At 38.3% G+C, this 23,284-nt stretch overlaps 2 protein-coding genes across 5 annotated transcripts in view; one reads left to right on the top strand and one right to left on the bottom strand.

The window, feature by feature from the left end:
* Positions 1 to 3,007: 3,007 nt before the first annotated feature.
* Positions 3,008 to 15,106, top strand: ais (DExD-box helicase 52). The gene is made up of 12 exons (XM_034976290.2): positions 3,008 to 3,207; positions 3,966 to 4,346; positions 5,200 to 5,385; positions 5,971 to 6,223; positions 6,567 to 6,639; positions 7,646 to 7,849; positions 9,094 to 9,206; positions 10,149 to 10,249; positions 11,717 to 11,862; positions 13,425 to 13,505; positions 14,002 to 14,145; positions 14,833 to 15,106. Exons 1-12 carry the CDS (start codon positions 3,034 to 3,036, stop codon positions 15,077 to 15,079), a joined length of 2,103 nt encoding a protein of 700 aa, XP_034832181.2. The 5' UTR covers positions 3,008 to 3,033; the 3' UTR covers positions 15,080 to 15,106.
* Positions 15,107 to 15,346: 240 nt separating this feature from the next.
* hfw (leucine-rich repeat domain-containing protein hfw) overlaps positions 15,347 to 23,284 on the bottom strand; it is a 34,435-nt gene continuing 26,497 nt past the window's right edge. For all 4 annotated transcript variants that reach the window (XM_069503509.1, XM_069503508.1, XM_034976442.2 and 1 more), the window contains 6 exons: positions 22,961 to 23,161; positions 22,511 to 22,680; positions 21,609 to 21,797; positions 20,470 to 20,625; positions 18,981 to 19,085; positions 15,347 to 17,883 (listed from right to left, as the gene is read on the bottom strand). In XM_069503509.1, the coding sequence (XP_069359610.1) occupies positions 17,605 to 17,883; positions 18,981 to 19,085; positions 20,470 to 20,625; positions 21,609 to 21,797; positions 22,511 to 22,680; positions 22,961 to 23,161 (1,100 nt within the window). In that variant the 3' untranslated portion in view covers positions 15,347 to 17,604. The remainder of the gene's footprint in view (positions 17,884 to 18,980; positions 19,086 to 20,469; positions 20,626 to 21,608; positions 21,798 to 22,510; positions 22,681 to 22,960; positions 23,162 to 23,284) is intronic.

The following is a 23,284-nucleotide window of genomic DNA, read 5'->3' as shown; positions in this document are numbered from 1 at the left end:
AACACCAAAGTCACCAATCTCCAACATAATCTGCTGATCCCTTTAACTACCTATAGTTACAATCATAGTTCCGTAATTCAAAGTGCACTTATGTCTTTTATATAAAAAATAAGAAGTATTATATTAGTAGTTCATTCTACGCCTCCCCGTCGAGCAATGATCGTTGATAACCCGTCTTTGCAGTAACTATATAAAAAGTATTTACAATATACCCACTTATGACATATATTGCTAGATATAACTTTTATCTACAGAAATAATGGTAAGGCAGGAGTGTAATTGCGCTGAAAATTCGGCTTGGGCGCAATCTTTTTTTCTTTTTCGTTTACGCCTTATAATGTGAAGGCTATTAGTATTTATTAAGATGAATATTCATTATTGAATCTTATTGACTTAATTTAATATTTTCTACCCTATGTATACTATGGTGGAAAGTGCATTGTTATGTAGACGCTCTGGTCGAGTTTTTATCAGAATTGCACAACTGTTACTTGTTATGCTTGGGTGACACATTTTATAAACAGAAATATTTTTTTAAGAAAATCAATTTATATGTCAATGTTAATTAAGTGGCAATTCTAATTTTAACTGCACTATATTTTTGCTGACACGATTTAGGTTTAGATTATCTTTTTTCGTAATTTAATGTAATGCACGATCTGCGTTTTTATTAGTATCAACTTTTCTTTTTTTAAGAGTTTCTTGTCTTAAGTAATGCTTACCCTGGATTCTTTGTGGAGATATACACATTTTATTAATTTATTTTATTTTTTACTGAGCACACGCTGCAATGGAGCGTATGTGGCATTTACGGCCGTTCAATATGCCTAAATATTGTGTTACTATTGTAAAAGTTATAGTTTGCCATCGTTGATCAAAGAGGACGAATATGTTTTTAAATACCTTTAGTTAGTGAGTTTTGTTATACTTTTCATGTTCGGAAAGTTGGGAGGGAGCGGGATGTACAAAAATGTTTCATAGTATTGTGTATCACTCGATAAGGTAATAGATGTGGGACCGAAGTAAGCGGCCCCATACAGAGTTAGGGATCCTCTTGAAATTGTTGTAAGCTGAACATCTTCAGTCAAGACACTTAAAGTACTTGTTGTAGATTGTATGAGAGTGGAGTCAGGCTGGCCACACCTTGGGTACTATCACTTGAGCTAAGTTGCTGAAGCGACCAAAAAACATAATTTTTAGAAGCTCAAGCGTCCATCTAATTGCTCCAGTTATTCACGTTCGTGTATAGCAGCCAATGTTAGGCCAACCTTAATGAAATGAGATTATTCAATGGACACTTAAATTGTAAAATATTGTTACATTGAGAACCAAACAAATATTATTGTGGTACTTACCTACTTAAAAATAATCCCAAGAAAAGAACACAATTTTTATTATTAAGTTATTAACATAGATCGGTACTTACCCCTTTTAAATGTTATTCGGTTTGTGTTTTTTTGGTAAATATGTTATGAATAGGAAAACAAATTTTGCCCATTCAGTTTGTTTTTATAATGAAAAGAAATTGAGGATTTATTTAATTTAGTCATTTCAAACAGAAATCGCACAGTTTTGTTTTAAAACACAAAATTGATTCAGAAAAACATTCTTTTCGACTTTGTTGATAACTATCAAATTTTAGCGCCAACTTCAAAATTGATTACATGGCATTCGTTTAGGAATTGCTTGTTCATAAACAATATTATACCTATGATACAAACGGGTGCTAAATGGGGTAACTTTGTTGTTCATGACTTACTATAAAAAAGAGTAACTGATTTTTCTGGAGTGCTTATAACGTAATAAATAAATAATATATAACGTTATTTCAAACAATTTGGTATCGATGAAGGGATTTTTCGCTAACGCATTAAAAAACTATGAAATCCGATTTTCTAAAACAATTTTTTTACCTTTATTATCAAATTCTTATTGAAAAGCAGTTAGTTACCTATTCAAAGTACCAATTTTTTACTATTTCTTTGTTCATTGAATGGGGGTGTCTTTACTTGTTTTGATGTTGTTGATAAATGTGATTAAGGAATCAAACGGGCTGCGTAGTCAGAACATATCAAAGTCGGAAAACCTAGTACTCTAAGTATCTTTGAATCTGACAACCACAAATAATTCTTTTATTGGGTTGTACTAAATGGTCCTTTCTGTTTTGTACGAAATCTGCATTTTGAATTATAATGGGAAATATAACAGTTGGATGTAATGAAAACATAAAATTTAATAAACTCGCAGTGATTCCATTGATGATGTGTATTTTAATTTTCCCCCTTATGCTACTTCCAGTATTCTAAAGTACTACAACTGAAACATATATATAGCGTATTTGGATTTTATTTAGACTTATGCGTTAAAATGAGACAGATTTATGTCAGATCAGACACACAAATCGTCTAGTTTTAGATCTTACTATAAAGGAAGTCAAAAATCCATACTAATATTATAAACGCGACTTCATCGGCGTGGACCATACACATTTCAAACCCCTATTTTACCCCCTTAAGGGTTGAATTTTCAAAAATCCTTTCTTAGCGGATGTCTACGTTAGCTATTTGCAGGCCAAATTTCAGCCCGATCTGTCTAGTAGACAAGCTGTGCGTATATATGTGCATATATAGAAAAATAAAGAGTTCCCACGTGAATTTTAAAAACCTAAATTGGGCTAAGTTAAGCCATGGGCGTTTATATTTGAATTTCAAAAGTATACAATAATGTACAATGCAAAATAAATAAATGAATAAAGTTATTTGTTACCACTTTTTGAGAAATAAATTATTGATCAATTTGTTTATAGTATTAAGCTTTAGTACCTAATTATCATAGCAATGTTACCCCGCTTGACTGTACATTAAGTCTTGATATTATTATAGGCTTAAATGTGAATTTCTTTTTGAACGAATGATAAAAAACATATCTATGGTAGGCAAACGATGATGGCTGTCAAGCATTGTCAATTAATGCACATCAAATGTGTGTCAAGTGTATATTCAATGTACTCTGTGGTCAAGTGTTAAATGTCAAATGAATAAAGGTACCTACCTATTTGTTTACAATAGTATCTTTGCACGTGTGTTTTTAGATAATTTAAATGGTAGAAACAATATATTCTTTACAAATATGGATGCTTACGATATATTCAAAAAACTGACGAAGGGTTTAAAGTTTAAACATCGAGTTTTGGGAGCAAAGAACAAAGTAAGTATCAACATAACCTATTCCCAACTTTACATTCCAATTTTAAAACGAAAACGTTATAATTCTGACTTGAAGTTGGACAGTTATTTCTACATAGTTAGTAACGCATCAATATTTAATTGCATGAACTTTACAGTGCATTGGAAACATCTTTATTTAATTAGCAGTGAACATTCAGGGCGCGAATGTGATTTTGTCTGATGATTTGAAAGTAGAACAACCAATGAGTAACCTCAACAATGTATTAGGCAGTGGCTTAAAGTCTTAGGCTGAAATCTATAGACCATATTTTGACTTTCTCAGCCTTAAGTTTTAGTTAAAATGACACCGATTTAGTTAAAGGTTGATGAAGAAAGGTAGTGGGGGGCTTAAGCAATATAATGGTACCTACTGATTCTGAGCTCAACTAAATTTTAGAATCTTCACATCATCTTCTTACTGATGTAATATGATAAGGATAGATACAGTTTGACAGTTTTAAATTTAATTTAGAGCTGTCAAACATTGTAACTTAAAGTAATCTTTGGAGTAAGAGGGGAGGAGCAGTATGTTTTATAACATTGTGATCCTATAAGGGTTTCTTTTTTCCTTTTGCCGTATGGAACCCTAAAAAATGGTCCCATCTGAGAGCTTCCATGGCATGCGCTGTATAAATTGTAACACAAAAACAATGTTTAGGTGAGTATTCCTCTCAAGGAACCTGTGCGAAGCAAAAGTGAGTCACTGGTTACTAATATAAACAAATTTTACAATTTCAGCAAGAACAAACTATTCCATTGACACTAAAGAAAGAAAAAGATATAAAAGAAGAAAAGGAAGTTCTGAATGATAACATTTTAAACGACCGGGAATCTGAAAATGAACATGATGATAATAACTTGATATTTAAAAATGAACAACATAAAAATAATTCTGATTCTGAAAATGATTCAAATTCTGAACATGATGAAAATGATTCAGGATCTGAAGATGAATACAATGATGATAACTTAGTGTCTAAAGATGGTAAAAGTAATATCTTAGAAAAGGATGGGGAATTGCAGTTGGTCAAAGGTGTTACTGTAGAAAATAAGAAGGAAAAGAAAAAGAGAAGTAAACTAGATCCAGAGGAATTGAAGAAGAAACTTGAATTGGAAGAGGTTTGTTGATAATTTTATCTTTTTATAAATATCTGATGCCTATGATTTTGTCCATGTAGATTTTAATATTTTTTAATCCTGTGGGAATTTATTGATTTTTGGGAAAAAAGTAGAGGTCCCAACAATTGTGATTGACTGAATTTATGGTATTCTTGTTACAACAATGCATTATAGACAATAGTGAGCGAGCGTCAACCAATCACAGGTGATTGCGATCGTGACATTGTAGCTGTGATTGTACTGCAATCGAGCTGCTGATGCAATCTCTGTACCAATTTTAGTCAAAATCTGTTTAGCGAATGGGTCACGATAGACATGTTTTTGCATTTGTACTGCCTTAATACTAGGCTAAATGATACCTGTAACAATCGCACCGATTCCGTTGTCTTTCTTTAAACTAAATTTAGAGTATCTGCATCCTTTTCTTTTTAACAGTGCTAAAAAAGGAACGGAACATGACATTTAAAGACTCTAAATTTTAGTGCACAATACAAATTTAAACAGTAGGTTCGCGACTGCGCGCTAAAATCACGGGTTTTTAACATCTAAAAATTAAATTTAAAACTGTCAAACTGTGTCTGTCTTTTTCATATTACATTAGTAAGAAGAGCATGCGAATACTCTAAAATTAGATTGTGCTCAGAATCAGTACCATTGTCATTGTAGATTTAAGTTTTAAAAATCCCATGGGAACCCATTGATTTTCTGGGATTAAACCTATACCCCTATACTCCCCGAAATGCGAGCTATCTCTGTACCTTATACCGAAATTGGTTAAACATATGGACCATGAAAAGGTAACACAGACAGACACACTTTCGCATAAATAATATTAGTATGGATTTCTTTGCAGCAAAACCACTTCCGCAACTTGCATGGCATCAAGGCAATTGGAAGACATGTACCAAAAGCATTGGAAGATTTCTCAGATCTTGTGACTTGGTACAACGTAGCACATACCCTGGTAGATACAGTCATAAAGTGTGGATATTCAGAACCTACACCAATTCAGCGACAGGCCATACCTTGTATACTAGAGGTATGTTTTATCTACTTTGCCTTCTTGGAATTAAAAAAATGTAGTTATTCTTTTATGGTTTTATGAACAATACTCACTCTGCTATGGGCCTCATAAGAAAGCTCAGAGTCACTCAGCGGGCGATGGAGAGAGCTATGCTTGGAGTTTCTTTACGTGATCAAATCAAAATCGCACCAGAAGACGCAGCGTTGGAAGACCCCCCACTAGGTGGACGGACGACATCAGACGAGTCGCAGGGAGAAGTTTTCTTGGTATAATAATGGTATAGCATTATTATAACAAGTTTACTATAGTAATGAGATCCAAGTTACGTTTGCATACAAGTATGATTTTGACTCTTAGTTTTAACGGTTATCATCAGATATTATTCATAATAACCAGAACCAATGTTATAACCTGCTACAAAGCAAGAATGAAACGAAAAGGCCAAATTCGGTCACCTTTCCAAGTTCAACAGTACTGTAGAAACTAGTTTAATTTTTTTTCATAAACATTATATTTATTCTTAAAAAAGAATGACAAATAAAAGTAATTCCATCCTTTTTGCTACAAATTCTGTACCATTATCTGTAACTAATCTTTTAGGGACGCCAAATAGTAGCATGCGCCCCAACTGGTTCTGGTAAAACAGCAGCTTTTCTAGTGCCATTGTTACATCTACTTGGGACACCCTCAGGTGGCCCGAGAGCCCTAGTGCTTTGCCCCACGAGAGAACTGGCTCATCAGATATACCGTGAAGCGTTGAGACTGTCAGCATCAACACAATTGAGGTGTACAGTTATTAAAAGTGTAAAGGCAAGCAAGATTAAGGAACGAGAGACTACTATAAGGAAAAGTGGTATGTTAATGTAACTTAATGATCCAAGTACTTGCCCACCCAATTTATGACATACTAGCTCATGCTCGCGACTTCGTCCGCGTGGACTACACAAATTTCAAACCCCTATTTTACCCCCTTAGGGGTTGAATTTTCAAAAATCCTTTCTTAGCGGATGCCTACATCATAATAGCTATCTGCATGCCAAATTTCAGCCCGATCCGTCCAGTAGTTTCAGCTGTGCGTTGATAGATCAGTCAGTCAGTCAGTCAGTCATTCAGTCAGTGAGTCAGTCAGTCACTTTTTCCTTTTATATATATTTAGATTTCAATACAATTTCTACAAATTATTTCTTCTTTTTCAGATTTAGTAATAAGCACACCAAATCGTTTGTGCTACTTGCTCAATCAAGAAAACGTAGGCATCAATTTGGATAAGTAAGATTCTCATTTCAATGAAATATTTTCGTTTATCAAGTGTATCATTGCCAAAATGCGATTCCTTTATCTTTCAAGATGTAATTTGTCATTTCAATACATGCAGTTTTATATTTAGGACTGAGGTGTATAAAACGTTACTTAATATCATAAATATGAAACTGTTTGTCTGCCTGTCTGTTAGCTTTTGATGGCCCATCTGTTTAACCGATTCTTACAAACTTTTGGTCCCAGAAAATCAAAGAGACACACACGCGCTCAACACAAAAGAACCTAAATCCACGCGGAGGAAGTCGCGGGCATCATCTAGTAAATAATGTAGTGTAAACTACGACGCCGCTCAGTCTGTGACGTCATAGTCAGAAGCGATTTTGTAAAAAAAGAGCTTAAAATTGCTTCATGATGTCATTCATCTTTAAAAACAATGTAGTTTTTCTTGTCATTATTTACTAGATCATTTTGATACTGCCAATCCTCATGCATGGTGGTCTCTATGGTCTTTAGAATAGAATAGAATAGAATAATGTTTATTCGAGGTATATATTGGTACATGGTGTAGGCAATATCGTCCTGTACAGCAGTGCAACACCTCGAACAGGTAGGCCACTCAGCTTTTATAGTGTTTTTTCCTACACTTCAAGGAAATGTTTAAATACATAACAAAAATTACAAACCAGCAGGATTCGAACCTACGTCTTCTAGGTTTGCGCCCGACGCCTTAACCGCTAGGCCACAGTTCGCTTGCTGCCAGCGACGAAATTAGTGATATGTATGTTCGCACAGTAGCGACTGTTAATGCCATCTAGTAGCGACACTTTGCAGCTATCGAAACTACAAGGTCAAGGCGTCAGGCGCGAACCCAGAAGACGTAGGTTCGAATCCTGCCGGTCCGCAATTTTTGATATGTATTTAAAAATTATGATCTAAATCCTTCTCATTATGAGAGGAGATGGACTCTCAGTAGTGGAGCTGCGATGTTTCGAGATGACGATGATTTTTTTTCCAGGGTTCAATGGCTAATCATAGATGAAGCGGACAAATTGTTCGAAGGCTCGACAGAAGAAATGGACACATTTAGACAGCAACTTGATATCATAATAGCCGCTTGTAATGCCAAGCTCGCCATGTTCAGCGCCACACATACTCCCAAGATAGCCAAGTGGGCCCGACACAATATGAGGGGACTCATCAATGTCACTGTTGGACTGAGGTATGTTATCGTTTTTAGATCCTTCGTTCTCCCAATGGGGCAGACCTGCGGGATGATTATGTATCCCGCGACAGGCTTGCGACAGGCGTATATCTCGCGATCATTGCTGTCAAACGTTCGGCTAGAGAGAGATAGTAATAGCAACAAAGCAAAATAAGAAGAAGAAGAACAGAGACAGGGGGACTCATCAATGTCACTGTTGGACTGAGGTAAGTTGTCGTTTTCAGGTCCTTCGTTCTCCCAATGGGGCAGACCTGCGGGATGATTATGTATCCCGCGACAGGCTTGCGACAGGCGTATATCTCGCGATCATTGCTGTCAAACGTTCGGCTAGAGAGAGATAGTAATAGCAACAAAGCAAAATAAGAAGAAGAAGAAGAACAGAGACAGGGGGACTCATCAATGTCACTGTTGGACTGAGGTAAGTTGTCGTTTTCAGGTCCTTCGTTCTCCCAATGGGGCAGACCTGCGGGATGATTATGTATCCGCGACAGGCTTGCGACAGGCGTATATCTCGCGATCATTGCTGTCAAACGTTCGGCTAGAGAGAGATAGTAATAGCAACAAAGCAAAATAAGAAGAAGAAGAAGAACAGAGACAGGGGGACTCATCAATGTCACTGTTGGACTGAGGTAAGTTGTCGTTTTCAGGTCCTTCGTTCTCCCAATGGGGCAGACCTGCGGGATGATTATGTATCCCGCGACAGGCTTGCGACAGGCGTATATCTCGCGATCATTGCTGTCAAACGTTCGGCTAGAGAGAGATAGTAATAGCAACAAAGCAAAATAAGAAGAAGAAGAACAGAGACAGGGGGACTCATCAATGTCACTGTTGGACTGAGGTTGTCGTTTTCAGGTTTCCAGGTTTTTCAGGTTCTCAGGTTTCAGGGAGAACGAAGGCGTTCTCCCAATGGGGCAGACCGGCGGGATGGACTTGCGACAGGCATAAATCTTGCGATCATTGCTGTCAAACGTCACAGGTAACAGCGGCTACAGAGATACAGCAATAGCGACAAACCAAAATAAGAAAAAGAAGAACAGACAGCGAATGAACTGTTGCATTGCTACTGCTGTCGCCGTGCTGTCGCTACTGCAACGTTTTAAGTAATAATAAAAAGGAGCCATGACACTCTCCAGGTCTTCAACTATACCCATGCAAAAATCACGTCGATCCGTTGCGACGTGATTGAAGAACAAATCAACAAACACACTTTCACATTTATAATATTGGTAGTGATTGTTTAGGAACGCTGCGGCTACGTCGGTGGAACAGGAGCTGATCTTTTGCGGAAATGAAAATGGAAAACTCGTCGCCTTCAGGCAGTTAGTTCAAAAAGGACTCAAGCCACCTGTTCTAGGTAGATATAATACTTAACTAAAATAAAAAAAACCGGGCAAGTGCGAGTCAGGCTCGCGCAACGAGGGTTCCGTAATACAGTCGTATGTTTTCGACATTTTGCACGATAAGTCAAAAACTATTATGCCTAAAAATAAATAAAAATCTGTTTTAGAATGTACAAGTAAAGCCCTTTCATATGATAGAAAATTGCATTACTAAACCAAGCGAGTGTCATAATATAAAAGGGCTTTACTTGTACATTCTAAAACAGATTTTTATTTATATTTATTCGTAATAGTTTTTGATTTATCGTGCAAAATGTCGAAAAAATACGACTAGTACGGAAACCTCGGCGCGCGAGTCTGACTCGCAATTGGCTGTTTTTTTAGAGTTACAGATTTAGTCAAAATTTATTTAATTTATTTATCTTACCAAATTTCACTTTCTCATCCACACCTTGCGAGCTATCCTATTTTATTTTATTTTATTTTCTTTATTATACAAAAAAAAAACTATCGTACAATTTTCCTATTCTTACAATTTACAACATCTATTTCAATGTATTATTTCTTATTTCTTCTTTTATGTCCTAAATCACTTTAAATTTAAAAACTTTAAACACTTTATTTCATTTTATTTATCCATTTACTCGCCAACTTTATATATTCTATGCCACTGACGTTTAGGTAATATTTAAAAGGCGGTCACTGAAAATCAGCGTTGGGGCGTCTGGTACCTCAGATGTTTGCTCTAGAGGTTTGTGTCTGAGGGGCCCGACGTCTCAACACAAGCTGAGTGGCCTACCTGTTCGAGGTGTTGCACTGCTGTACAGGACGATATTGCCTACACCATGTACCACCTATATACCTCGAATAAACATTATTCTATTCTATTCTATTCTATTCTATTCTATTCTAGTTAGCCTTGAAATTTTAATTATATTGTAATTTTTCTTTGTCAGTGTTCGTGCAAAGTAAGGATCGAGCAAAGCAGCTGTTCAAAGAGCTGATCTACGACGGTATAAATGTGGACGCCATACACGCGGACAGAACACAGGCGCAGGTAATGAGTCTCTTTTCTCATATTTTAGTTGTCTCGTGCCGACTTCACTTGAGTAGAACTTCTGAAAATCCTTTCCTGCTCGTGTAACATTGTAGAGCAGGAAAGGAGTTGCATCCTGGTGCGAGTTTTAACGGGCTACTGTGGCCTGAAAAGGCACATGTATAACCTTAAGCTCCAGGGCTCGGACATCTGCAGGCTGTGCCACGAGTCTCCCGAGACTCCGATGCACATTATCTGCTTCTGCCCTGCTCTGATGCACAAACGTAGCGTCCACCTAGGGAGACACATCATTTATCCGGAGGACGTTACTTCAATTCCAGTCAGGAAGGTGCTGCTGTATCTGGCGGCCACAGGATTTGATAAGGAAGTGTGAAGTGGAGACAAACACAATAGATCGGAGACGGTCGCAGTGATTCAGGGATAGCAAGGACCTGTATAGCCCCAAAGAAGAAAGAAGAAGAAGAACATTGTAGAGACAACCTATAGTACGCGAGATGGCAATCGGGGTGGGGACCCGCACAGCCCCTGCGTTAACCAGGTGCGAGATAGCGCGTGCGACGTGCGGGCTTGCGGGGCGTCCCCGCGCCTCACACCCCGATTGCCATCTCGATCTGTAGCATAGACTTATTTACTTCTCCTTAAGTACGTTTATAGAGTATATATTAGTCTATTTTATTAGTATATTGGTATTATACATATTATTTAATACATGTATTAGTGGTTTATGTATTAGTATGTATCAGTTATTTGAATGTATGTTTATTAGTATATTACACACCACCTGCAGTCTAATTTTCCTTTTACTTTCCAATCTTTAAGGTTGCCTGGTAGAGATCGCTAATTAGCGATAAGGCCGCCTTTTGTATCTTCCTTCTGTCTGTGTTTTTTATTATTTAATGTAATCCTTCTTGTGGTTGTGCAAATAAAGTGTATTTATTATTATTATTATTATTGGTATTATACATACAAAACAAGTTTCTACGCCGAGCAATTGTAAATTTATGGAAATCCTTTCTAAATGCAGGTCTACCCTCATCTTACTGAAAATAGATTTTCAGACATTCCACTCAATAAAACGTATGTGTACTTGATGCGTGCATAGCGTTAATTATTGGAGTAATTCGGTAACTAATGTACATCGACCTTTGGAAGGAGATAGCGGATTTGTAGAGCATTGTTTTTGTCATTGAGACCGACAAAACGACATAGGACAGGTATGAGTGACAGAGACAACGCTCTACAAAGCAGAACTGTCATTCTAAAGGCCGATGTACATTACTTTCTTCCCAAATGTCATTCTAAAGGCCTATGTTCATTACTTGATTTTGATTCCTTGAAACGGACGCTCATTGGCTAAGCAGCGCGATTTTGTCCGTATGAGTGAGCGAGACACAGAACAGCTTCGCTTCTGTGGTGTATCGTGTATCCCACGAGATCTCACAGCTTTACTTTTTACTTGTTTTGCAGAGAGACAACGTAGTGCGAAGCTTCCGCGTGGGCCGCATCTGGGTGCTCATATGTACGGAGCTAATGGGTCGCGGGATCGATTTCCGCGGCGTCAATCTGGTCATAAACTACGACTTCCCACCCTCTGCTATATCTTATATACATAGGTAAGTTTTTATATATTATGTGTATTTTTTTTCTAATTTTTTTGTGATTGTGCTTTTTACTTCAAGGAAATTTCTAAATAATTTTAAGTACATATCAAAAGTTGTAGAACCAGCAGGATTCGAACCTGCGTCTTCTGAATTTCGCGCCCGACGCCTTGACCGCTAGGCCACGGTTCGCTTGCTGCCAGTGCCGTTTGTGATATGTATGGTCACTCAGTACTGAAGCGACCACAGATATGTCCAGATTTGCAACTAGCGTGGCCCCCTCAGTCCCTCTCGCTCAAGCAGATTTTCTTGTGAAATGTCATTCCTTCTACACTTCACGTTGTTTGTCAAACACTCACGTACAAATACATTTTGACAAACAAAAAAAAGTGGCCACGGCGTAGATAGAATAACAGGTAGATGTAAGTACTGTGTAACCGCATATGAGATAGCGATAGCACGACGTAACGATGAATAACACGACAATTATTACCATTGTTAGTAGTCAATATTTGTATTAACCGATCAACAATATTTGTGTTAAACGTTTTTTATGTGAAAACAAGTAAATAACTCATGAGAAATAATCAACAATATTTGTGTTAAACGTTTTTTATGTGAAAACAAGTAAATAACTCATGAGAAATACAATTACGCCACGAATTCTCAAAGTTTGTTTTGCAACTTCTTGTATGTATTCTTGAAAAAAAAACCAGTTACACGATAAGGGACAAAAAATAGGTTAGCTGCGTCTCTATTTATCACATTAGTAACTTTATCTGTGCTCTCTTTTTAGTGCGAATGAGAAAGCAAACGTTCCTGCATCTACCTTTATTACTCTATCTACGGGCCACGGTGATAAGGACAAAGCATAATCATTTTGTCACGTTCTAACAAGAGCTTAAATTTAGCTATCTCGCTCTAACAGTGTCACAATAGGGCTACTTCTAACGGTCCTTATTCTGAGGATAGACTGTTAATGCCATCCCAGCAGGGTTAGCATGGGCGGGGATATAATTTTCTCCCCGGGGAAAGGATAAAATCTTTATCCCCTCCGACAGCTTTATCCACTCTCCGAGCATGGGCTCACGGGTGGATATAATTATCCACAGTGAATAAAACGGGGGACTTTTCGGTTTTTGGATCTTTTCCTTTACCTTTATTTGGTTAATGGTAATTGGTATTTGGGACCTATGTTGGGTTTATGTTGGGGTTCCCAACCATATTCCAAACATAACCCAAACACAACCTAAACATAACACAAACACAACCCAAACATAACCCAAACACAACCCAAACATAACCTAAACCCAACTGGTACCGCGAGACATGTTTTGATTTTTTAAGTTCTATGAGAATAAACTTAAACCCACGTCTAATGTCGAGGATAAAATTGTCCCCGAATTAGGGATAAACTTCTCCTCTCCCCTGTTGCCGTGCTTTGAGAGGTGGACAAGTAAATTTTATCCCTCGTCAGTGGATATAATTGGGGGATAAAATTTTTGTCTCCTGCCCATGCTAGGGGGGCAGGGTTCTTCATAAAAGACCCTGTCTCATAGTATCGTGTTATATTTCAGGATAGGGCGGGCGGGGCGCGCGGGGCAGACGGGCCGGGCGATAACATTTTTCACACAAGATGACGTTGTCAACCTTAGGAGGTAAGATACCGGATCTTCTAGTTTAGGGGCCAAAATTTCATGTAAGCCATAGCAACAGAAAGAAGTGTACATCGGCCTTTAGAATGACATTTCGGCTTTTTAGGGTTCCGTGCCTCAAAAGGAAAAACGGAACCCTTTTAGGATCACTTTGTTGTCTGTCTGTCGGTCTGTCAAGAAACCTACAGGGTACTTCCCGTTGACGTAGAATCATGAAATTTGGCAGGTAGGTAGTTCTTATAGCTGACATTCGGGGAAAAATCTGAAAAAAGAATCACAAAAAAAATGTCTTTATAAACAAATAATTAAAATTTTCAACTTCAAAGTAAGATTTTTTATGCATATAATAGTTTTTGATTTATCGTGCAAAATGTCGAAAAAATACAACTGTAGTACGGGACCCTCAATGCGCGAGTCTGACTCGCTCTTGGCCGGTTTTTCTTAATTCCATGGGAACTCAACAACCTTTGGTAACTCTTTGTAACGTTCGTATTTCCAGCATCGCGTCAGTAATGAAGCAGTCGGGATGCGCAGTGCCCGAGTACATGCTGAAACTGAAGCAGAACGCCAACAGGAGGAAGAATCTACTGAAGAAGGCCCCGCATCGAGACAAGATCTCCACTAGACTGGAGAAGCCAGAAAAGTAAGGTTTGATTCATCATCATCATGATCAACCCATCGCCGGCTCAATACAGAGCACCAGTCTCCTCTCAGAGTGAGAAGGGTTTTGGCCATAGTTTACCACGCTGGCCATGTGCAGATTGGTAGACTTCACACATCTTTGAGAACATTATGGAGAACTCTCAGGTTTCCTCACGATGTTTTCCTTCACCGTTAAAGCAAGTGATATTTAATTAATTAAAACGCACATAACTCCGAAAAGTTAGAGATGCGTGACCGGGATCGAACCCCCGACCTAACCACTTCGTACTATCACAGGTTTGATCACTTTTCTTTTTTTTAAGAATATTAGCCAATGATTTTAAGCTTATTTCGTGGTTTAACGACAGTAGTATCCTTATTATAAATGCGAAAGTGTGTTTGTTTGTTGGTTTGTCCTTCAATCACGTCGCAACGGTGCAACGGATTGACGTGATTTTTTGCATGGGTATAGTTTAAGACCTGGAGAGTGGCATAGGCTATTTTATCCCGGAAAATCAAAGAGTTCCCACGGGATTTTTAAACACCTATATGAGTAGTCTATGTCCTTCCTCTTGATGCAAGCCTGTACCAAATTTCGTCAAAATCGGTTGAACGGATGGGCCGTGAAAGGCTAGCAGACAGACAAACACACTTTCACATTTATAATATTAGTATGGATTTATTTCAGGAGAAAACTTGAAGAAAAATCAGACAAAAATGAAACTGAGAAGACAAAAGCCACAGATGTAGTTAGAAATAGCAAAAATATGAAACAAAGAAAAATTGAAAATAGAGATTCCAGTAATAAGAAACAGAAAGGCATAAAAGAAAAAGGAACGAAAGAAAAACGAAACAGTGAAATGAAGAAGACAAATAATTTAAATAAAAATAACAGGAAAAAGAAGAATTTTTCGAAACCTATTGTAAAGAAATGATAATAAATTCTTAGTTTGTGATAATTATTATTGTTTATTATTTTACTAACGATTTTTTTCTGAAAGAGTATAAAAGAGAACCACAGACTATAAATAACGTTATAGAAGTGGCAGGTAGTAAATAACTAGCACACACGTTTTTATGTTCATGCAAGTGTGCGATTCATGTGTAACTTAAGTCTGCGGAAAATAAAAAAAACATTGTGAAACTCCTCCACTAAAGGTTAACCCTGAGAGGCGAGTTTAAAGGTAAAATTAAACATCCCATTTCAACTTAAATTATAATTTACAATACATCTATACAAAACATTTGGGAAAACAGATACAAAATATACAGTCTTCATTGCATTTGATATACAAAAATAATCATTAACTTACTTATCTAAAAATTACAAAAAATATACTAACTATCACTACTGAAAGCCATAAAGCAAATTAAGAAGAAGAATCTAACTATAATCTATTTGGACATTAATATAATATTAAAAGCCAATTATGGCACCTTTTTACGTTGCTTAAGCCTCAAAATCAAATACAGTTCTTGCAATTCACGAAGGCGAGTGAACTTTACTCGTGGTTACGTCGTTTACATGGGCATTGCGTAAATGTGCGTGTATGTCGGACCAATCAGTCGCGAGCAAGCGCTCGCAAACGCACACATTTACTATACCTTACTTATACCGATACGACATAAACACAAGCATGAGCCACTCGCCTTCGTGAAATGCAAGAACTATACCACCTTTATTATCTTTTAAATATTAGCACTTTGGTGTCAAAGTCGTGGCCAGAAGAGGGTCAGAGTATTCTATAAAGTATATTTACTGCCGTACTCAGAGTCGCTTAATCATTACTCAAGTTTAGTTACAACGAGACAGAGCTATATATCTCTCACATAAATCTGTCTCGTTTTAACTCAATCTTAAGTAACGATTAGCGACTCTAAGGCTGAGATCTATAGAGCGCACTTTGACTTTGCTCAGACTTAAAATTGAGTTAAAACGAGATAGATTTATATGAGAGATATAGCTCTGTCTCGTTTTAACTCTGTCTTAAGTCTAAGCTAAGTCAGAGTGCGCTCTATAGATCTCACCCTCAGTATGGCAGCTAGAGTACTTTATTTTATAGACTATCGCTTGGCTGCAATCAGACTTGCTGGCAAGTGAGGATACAGCCTAAAATAGAGCGCAGTTGCCTAACAGATGCGTATTCACTCTCAACTTAAAGGAATCCACACATCGTTCCTAATCACAGAATATATCAACCAACATCAATGGCCCTAACAGCTTGCCGGGATGTTACGGACATTACCTAATACTTTGTATATTATGCCCTCAATTTTTTACCTGGCCACATACGGCGTTTAATTTTCTTAAAGCTACCTTACTGAATATTTAAGCCTCTGTACGAGTCAACTCTCTGTACAATTTTTGTTTTAATTTTCATGTTTCATATGCACCCTTTATTTACCAATACCTACTAGAGATTCTTTTCAAAAGTACCCTCGTTTAAAAATAAATCTAACATCATAATTACATAGCATAAGATCTTTGTCGTCAATTATATACAAACACAATTATTCTTAACTAGCTGATGCCCGCTATTTATACGCGTGGATTTATGTTTTTAAAAATCCTGTGGGAATTATTAAATTTTCCTGGATAAAAAGTAGCCTATGTCCTTCCCCGGGTTGCAAGCTACCTCTGTACCAAATTTCGTCAAAATCGGTTGAACGGTTGAGCCGTGAAAAGCTAGCAGACAGACAGACACACTTTCGCATTTATAATATTAGTATGGATATACATTATAAACTTATTTATTATACCTAGTGCATACAAAACGACTTTTCATGCGCGTAGACGCCATTTTAGTGATGACTAGACTAGACTGAAATTTCAAGCTGATGGTATATTTTACTTAAATATACGTCAAAATGACGTCATTTCGATATTAATGGAGACATGTTTCCAGCGCAATAGCAATTTGCGGGACTTATATCAAGACACATCTCACAAAATGGCGGATGGCACCCGGCCTACACAACATTATAGTCTATTCTGGCCTCTCCATATTCCTCCTCCATATTCATATCGTACTTTTGCCATGACAATTGACACATAAAGTTAAAATGACGCGTGATAAGTCATTTTGTACGCATAATAATTATTCTTAATATACACTATAAATTTAATTAAATTCTTTGATATTTTACAAATTAGTGTCTATTTAGGCGGGCCACATAAAGCAGCAAAGTATCGCCACGTCTCGCTGCAGCTGCCTGGAATTGAGTTCTCGCAACCACAAATGACTTAGAGTGAGATCTATAGACTGCACTTTGATTTAGCTTAGACTTAAGACATAGTTAAAACGAAACAGAGCTATATCTCTCGCATAAATCTGTCTCGTTTTAACTCAATCTTAAGTCTGAGCAAAGTCAAAGTTCGCTCTATAGATAAGATTCTAAGATTCAATCAATCACACAACTTTTTTGAAGTCCAATCATTTAAATCCTAATAGACATCAATTTATTCGCATAACCAATCGCAAGGCAACCTAGGCATCTTATTCGCCGGCCAGGGCAGGTAGCCAGCGGTTTTAAACACCCAATAGTCGTAGGAGACTTTACTTATTAGCAACACTAGTATGAGAACTTCTAGGCCTATGATGTAGTAGATATAGTCGGTCCAGTCCCGAGGTGTGTGGCACACTTGAGACTCTCGCAGGTCCACCACAGCGCCCATGTTGTCTTCGCATTTCAGGCCTTTGTAGTCTGGGATGTTTTTGAAATGTTCGAGCAGCCATGGCTAGAAAGAAGTTAATTAAGTTAAGGTTCACACAAGTTTAAAAAAGAGTATGCTCCTAAAAAGCATATTATACAGTCGAAGACTAGGTAAATGATAAAAAAGCTTGGATTTGACTCGCTCCAGCAATGTTTGCACAGTATGGTATAGTAATATTTGATCACTTGCAAAGAGCAACCGACGAGTTTCTTGTTGGTTCTTCTCGGTAGGAACGGCATTCCGAACCAGTGGTAAATTAAACTACCTAGTTGACGATTCAAAAGCATTCGTAAAGGTTTACTTGAATAAAAATATATTCTATTCTATTCTAATCAAACTAAGTACTTACTACTAGAAGTTGAGATATTTTTGAGTATCTAAATAAAAGGTAGGTATGCTGAGACTTCTCCATAATGTTCTCAAAGGTGTGTTAAGTCTACCAATCCGCACAAGCCAGCGTGGTAGACTATGGCCAAAACCCTTCTCTCTAAGAGGAAACCCGTGCTCTAAGTGAGCCGGCGCGGTAGGGTTGATCATGATGACTTCTGGACAACCAGTTTTTAAAATTGTGCACAAGGGGCGCAGTTCTTTTTCAAGTACATTTGTTCTTATGACAAAAATAGACATACCTAACTGTGTTTTTTGAAATTCATTTTTCAGAGCTAAAAACCGTTAAAACTTCGATAGAGATCTGTCTTAGTAAAAATTAAGACTATTATACTAGCACCTTTAGGGTCTATGCAGACGAAAGACTTGTCCGCGAAGGACAAAAGTCCCTTATATTTTACTACGGTGTTTCGCCGTACAAAGATGAAGGACTTTCTTGCCATCGCGTGCGTTATGCAGTGCAGTTCTTAGGGTGAGATCTATAGAGCGCACTTTGACTTAGACTTAAGACAGAGTTAAAACAATACAGAGCTATATTCTCTCACATAAATCTGTCTCGTTTTAACTCAATCTTAAGTCTGAGCAAAGTCAAAGTGCGCTCTATAGATCTCAGCCTTAGTGACTCGTTTTTGTCCTACGCGGACAATAAATAGTCCCTCGTCTGTGTAGGCTCGAAAAAGGGGTAAAAGTACTTTTCAAATATAAGGTAATAGGTATTTAAAAAAATTATTTACCTTGAGGACTTTCTCAGTGTTACAGTCGCAATGAATATAGTTGTCCGAGATGAATAACGAGGGCCCCACAGTCTCGAAGCGGTCGGACAAAATGTATGTGTGGATCTGGAATAGTTTCGAAAAGTTTTTGGTTAGATCCAATAGGCTAGTTGACCCTTTTTTTAAGTAGGTCTTAAATGGTTAATATTTGTCCTATTAGATCAAAAAAATTAACACTATATTTTTTTGCGCCCTAAAAACCGTAAAACTTTAATTTAAAAATATATTTTTCTTAGACAGGTGAAAACACTGTCGGCCATGTTTGGCCGATAGATTATCTGTGCTCTGACGTCATGCATTTGTAAACAACAGCACAACCTCCCAAAGTTTAATAAACATGACTTCTATACTAGTTTACATGAAAAATATAGTAATTATCGTTATTGTATCATCCGAGAATGTAAAAAAAGTAGATAATTTAAAGTCCTGACAAACTTTTACGGACTTTCAATTTTATATATATGGATACTACGTTAGTCCACGCGTGACATAGGGATGACATTTCTTTGTTTACATATTTAATGACGTCACATCATGGCTGACAGCGTTTTCTGCGTTTCAAATAAAAATAAAAATTGTATTTTTTTAAATTGGATTTATATATCCATCCTGCGTTTTTAATAATTGTTATTGATATATTTCGTTGTCTTAAGCAAAATACTATAATAAATAATCATTTATTGGACGAAATTAGATATGAGTCAAGTAGCCTATTCTCGGAATGGCCAATAAACTACATAAGTAGCAACAGTGCGAAAAGGCTCATTGAGAGGGGGGCGCTGTTGGAGAACAAAGGCTTAATGCTTAGAATATTCAAACAAGAACAAAGGGGACACTTGACGGCAACGTTAGTTCCGATGTTCGCAACGCGCCAACTGATTGGTTGACGCTCGCTCACTATTGGCTACAATGCAAACTGTGGAATCAACCCCCATCGACGGTGTTCCCAACACATAAGGTTATTCAAGGGGCGGACCAACAAATTCCTGAGAGGCCGGCAACGCATCGGCAGTTCCTCTGGTGCTGCAAATGTTCATGGGCGGCGGTAATCACTTAACATCAGGTGACCCGCCTGCTCGTTTGCTCGCTATCTCTATTTTTTAAAATTACATTGTTGCAACAAGGACACCATAAATTCAGCCAATCACAACAATTGCGATTGTTATAATGATTGATGCAGGTTTTCCGGAATTGACCTACTGGTTGACCGACTGGCGATGTTGATGTGGTCACCGTCAACAAGCAGCTGAGGCCACATGGCAGAAGTTCTCACCGTCTTGAGTTTGTTGTGGGCGATGGAGAAGACCATGAAGTTATCTATGAACTTAGTGCCCTCCAGGTCCACGATGTTCGCGATGTCGATGTGGTCCACAATCAGTTGCCACACGTGCTCGTAGCTCTGGTTCGACACGGGTTGCAGGGATGTTATCTGCAAGAACAAAACACTTACCGTCTTGAGTTTGTTGTGGGCGATGGAGAAGACCATGAAGTTATCTATGAACTTCGTGCCCTCCAGGTCCACGATGTTCGCGATGTCGTTGTGGTCCACAATCAGCTGTCGCACGTGCTCGTAGCTCTGGTCCGACACGGGTTGCAGGGATGTTATCTGCAAGAACAAAACCCTTCACAACCTAGTTCCTCCTTCACCTTTCTACAACAGAACAGCGGGAAACCGTTAGTTAGTTACGACTAGATTGTGTCGAACACAAATGTGGTCGACACAATATACTCGTACGAAACGTTTTTGACAAGAATAAAGTAAGGTAGACGCAACACAAAGATTATCACGATTCAACAGCATCATTTCTCAATGCCTTCGGTGTCGGCCTGTCTTCTAGTTTCTGGGGTGAACTCGGATAGATGTAGTTTCGGCCTCATTTAAAACCAACAGCCTAATGTCTGCCCAGAAATAAAAGACAATCAACTTTTCAAAGACTGGTGGGCGATCGTATTTCTTGGTAGGGCGATTTATGTCAGTGCGTATTTTTAACCGACTTCAAAAAAAGGAGGAGGTTCTCAATTCGTCGGAATCTTTTTAAATAAAAGACAATTAACTTTTCAAAGACTGGTGGGCGATCGTATTTCTTGGTAGGGCGATTTATGTCAGTGCGTATTTTTAACCGACTTCAAAAAAAGGAGGAGGTTCTCAATTCGTCGGAATCTTTTTAAATAAAAGACAATTAACTTTTCAAAGACTGGTGGGCGATCGTATTTCTTGGTAGGGCGATTTATGTCAGTGCGTATTTTTATGACCAAGGTATCTTTGTTTTACCCTCCACTTCCCTGGGACCACTATTTTCATTGTTGAACCAGTAACGTATAGACAAGCCAGTGTAACTAATTTGCTTAGAGGATTTTAAAATGCTGGGCCGGGCAAGGCTTTGAGCTAGAAGTGCGTGTACGTACGTAATGCTTTAAAAGTTGCTGGAGGGAGGTCGCACGAGCAGCAGTGAAGAATTCATAGCCACGACCACTCTGTCAAGAGTGAACGATTGAGAAGAGGAAAGAATCTGCTAGTTGGCAAGTCTCCGTTGAAACTACTATCAAGAGCTTAAATTCCGTCAAGATAAAATAAGTTCGTCAACTTACGTTGTTGTATGAAACATTGAGCCTGGCTGTGTTGGGGGGCAGATTGGTGGGCATCTCCTTCAGGTGGCGCTGCGAACAGTCCACCAGCACCGCGACGACGTTGTTGACCCCGTCCACGAGTTCGAGCCGGTCGGGCACACAGGTGCAGTTGCTACTCGCTGGTTTGATGTCGCGGCAGCTGATGTTGAGCTGGGACAAGCAAAAGATCATTAAATCAAATCAAAGGGGACATGAAAAGAGCCTCCCCGCGTGGTGCTTAGTTTTATACCGATCATAATCACCCGGCGTCCCTTGAAGCAACTACTACATGAACAAAATCAGTAGGCTGACTAATCTTTTCACCACGACGGCTACCTTAAGACCGAGCTATCGCGGCTGCGGCTTTTTGGGCCTCCCATGTTTGAGGTGACCGTCGACTCGAGAAGAAGAAGATTAAATCAAAAATTAATTTTAAAAACTATTCAAAGTACTCTGGATGTTAAGATCCACTCCCAAGAGCTTATCTTCCTCTCAACGGAACTGGAATGGGGCGGACCAACAATTTCCTGAAAGGCCGGCATTTTTCAAATAAATTTGTAAGATGCCATGTGAATTGTGAGTTTTGTGGTGGTGGATGACTAAATAGTTATCCATACTAATATTATAAATGCGAAAGTGTGTCTGTCTGTCTGTCTGCTAGCTTTTCACGGCCCAACCGTTCACCCGATTTTGAAGAAATTTGGTACAGAGTTAGCTTGCATCCCGGGGAAGGACATAGGCTACTTTTTATCCCGGAAAATCAAGGAGTTCCCACGGGATTTTTAAGAACCTAAATTCACGCGTACGAAGTCACGGGCATCAGCTAGTGATTTATAATAATCTACGACTGTTAGAAGGAAAGTAGAGAAAAAATGTAAACGTACCTCTTTCTGCACCCTCAGATGGTCGATGGGAACAATGAGTACGTCCTTGAACCAGTTGAAGCGAATTCCGAGAGCACAGAACGTCTTGTCGTAATTCAGGAATGTCACCAGCGAACTGTTGTTCGTCTCCATCACTTTGAGAAAGGTCTTGCAGGGGAGGTAGTTGTTGCCTAGGAAAGACAGGCAATGTTTTAACATTTAACTCAGGATGTTAGTCTGTGGCACACAGTTACAAACATAATGTGGCTACTACGAGTTTGTACTTACATCTCAAAACTTTTCGTCATTTTGGTAAGTTATTATATTACGTTAGAGAAAAACGCGGAAGTATTTCGACTCTCGAATTTGGTTTGGTTTGGTGAGACGTAAAATCTTGTACTACGGGTACAGAACATGAATTTTGTCTACAGGATCAGTTCTTTTAAAATATGTCAGTTCAAAACTTGTTACCAGATAAATCCACGGATATCTTCCGGTTGCTCTGCACCAAGCTCAGTGGGAACTCGGTGAGGTTGTTCGTGGACGCGTCAAGTAACGTCAGGTTGAAGAGGTAGGCGAAGGGGCGCTGGATGGGCGGCTGGAGGGTCGCGCTGCTCAGGTTGTTGTTGGAGATGTTCAGACACGCGATTGATGAGTACTTTGGGAACTGGCCTGGAAATTAACAAACCCATGATAAGAAATACGGTATTTGACAACTTTTTAGGGTTCCGTACCTCAAAAGGAAAAACGGAACCCTTATAGGATCACTTTGTTGTCTGTCTGTCTGTCTGTCTG

Source organism: Maniola hyperantus, chromosome 15 (assembly GCF_902806685.2).
Source record: "Maniola hyperantus chromosome 15, iAphHyp1.2, whole genome shotgun sequence".
Lineage (NCBI taxonomy): Eukaryota > Metazoa > Arthropoda > Insecta > Lepidoptera > Nymphalidae > Maniola > Maniola hyperantus.
The sequence above is the reverse complement of the archived record's forward strand: the minus strand, read 5'-3'. Positions and strand labels throughout refer to the sequence as shown.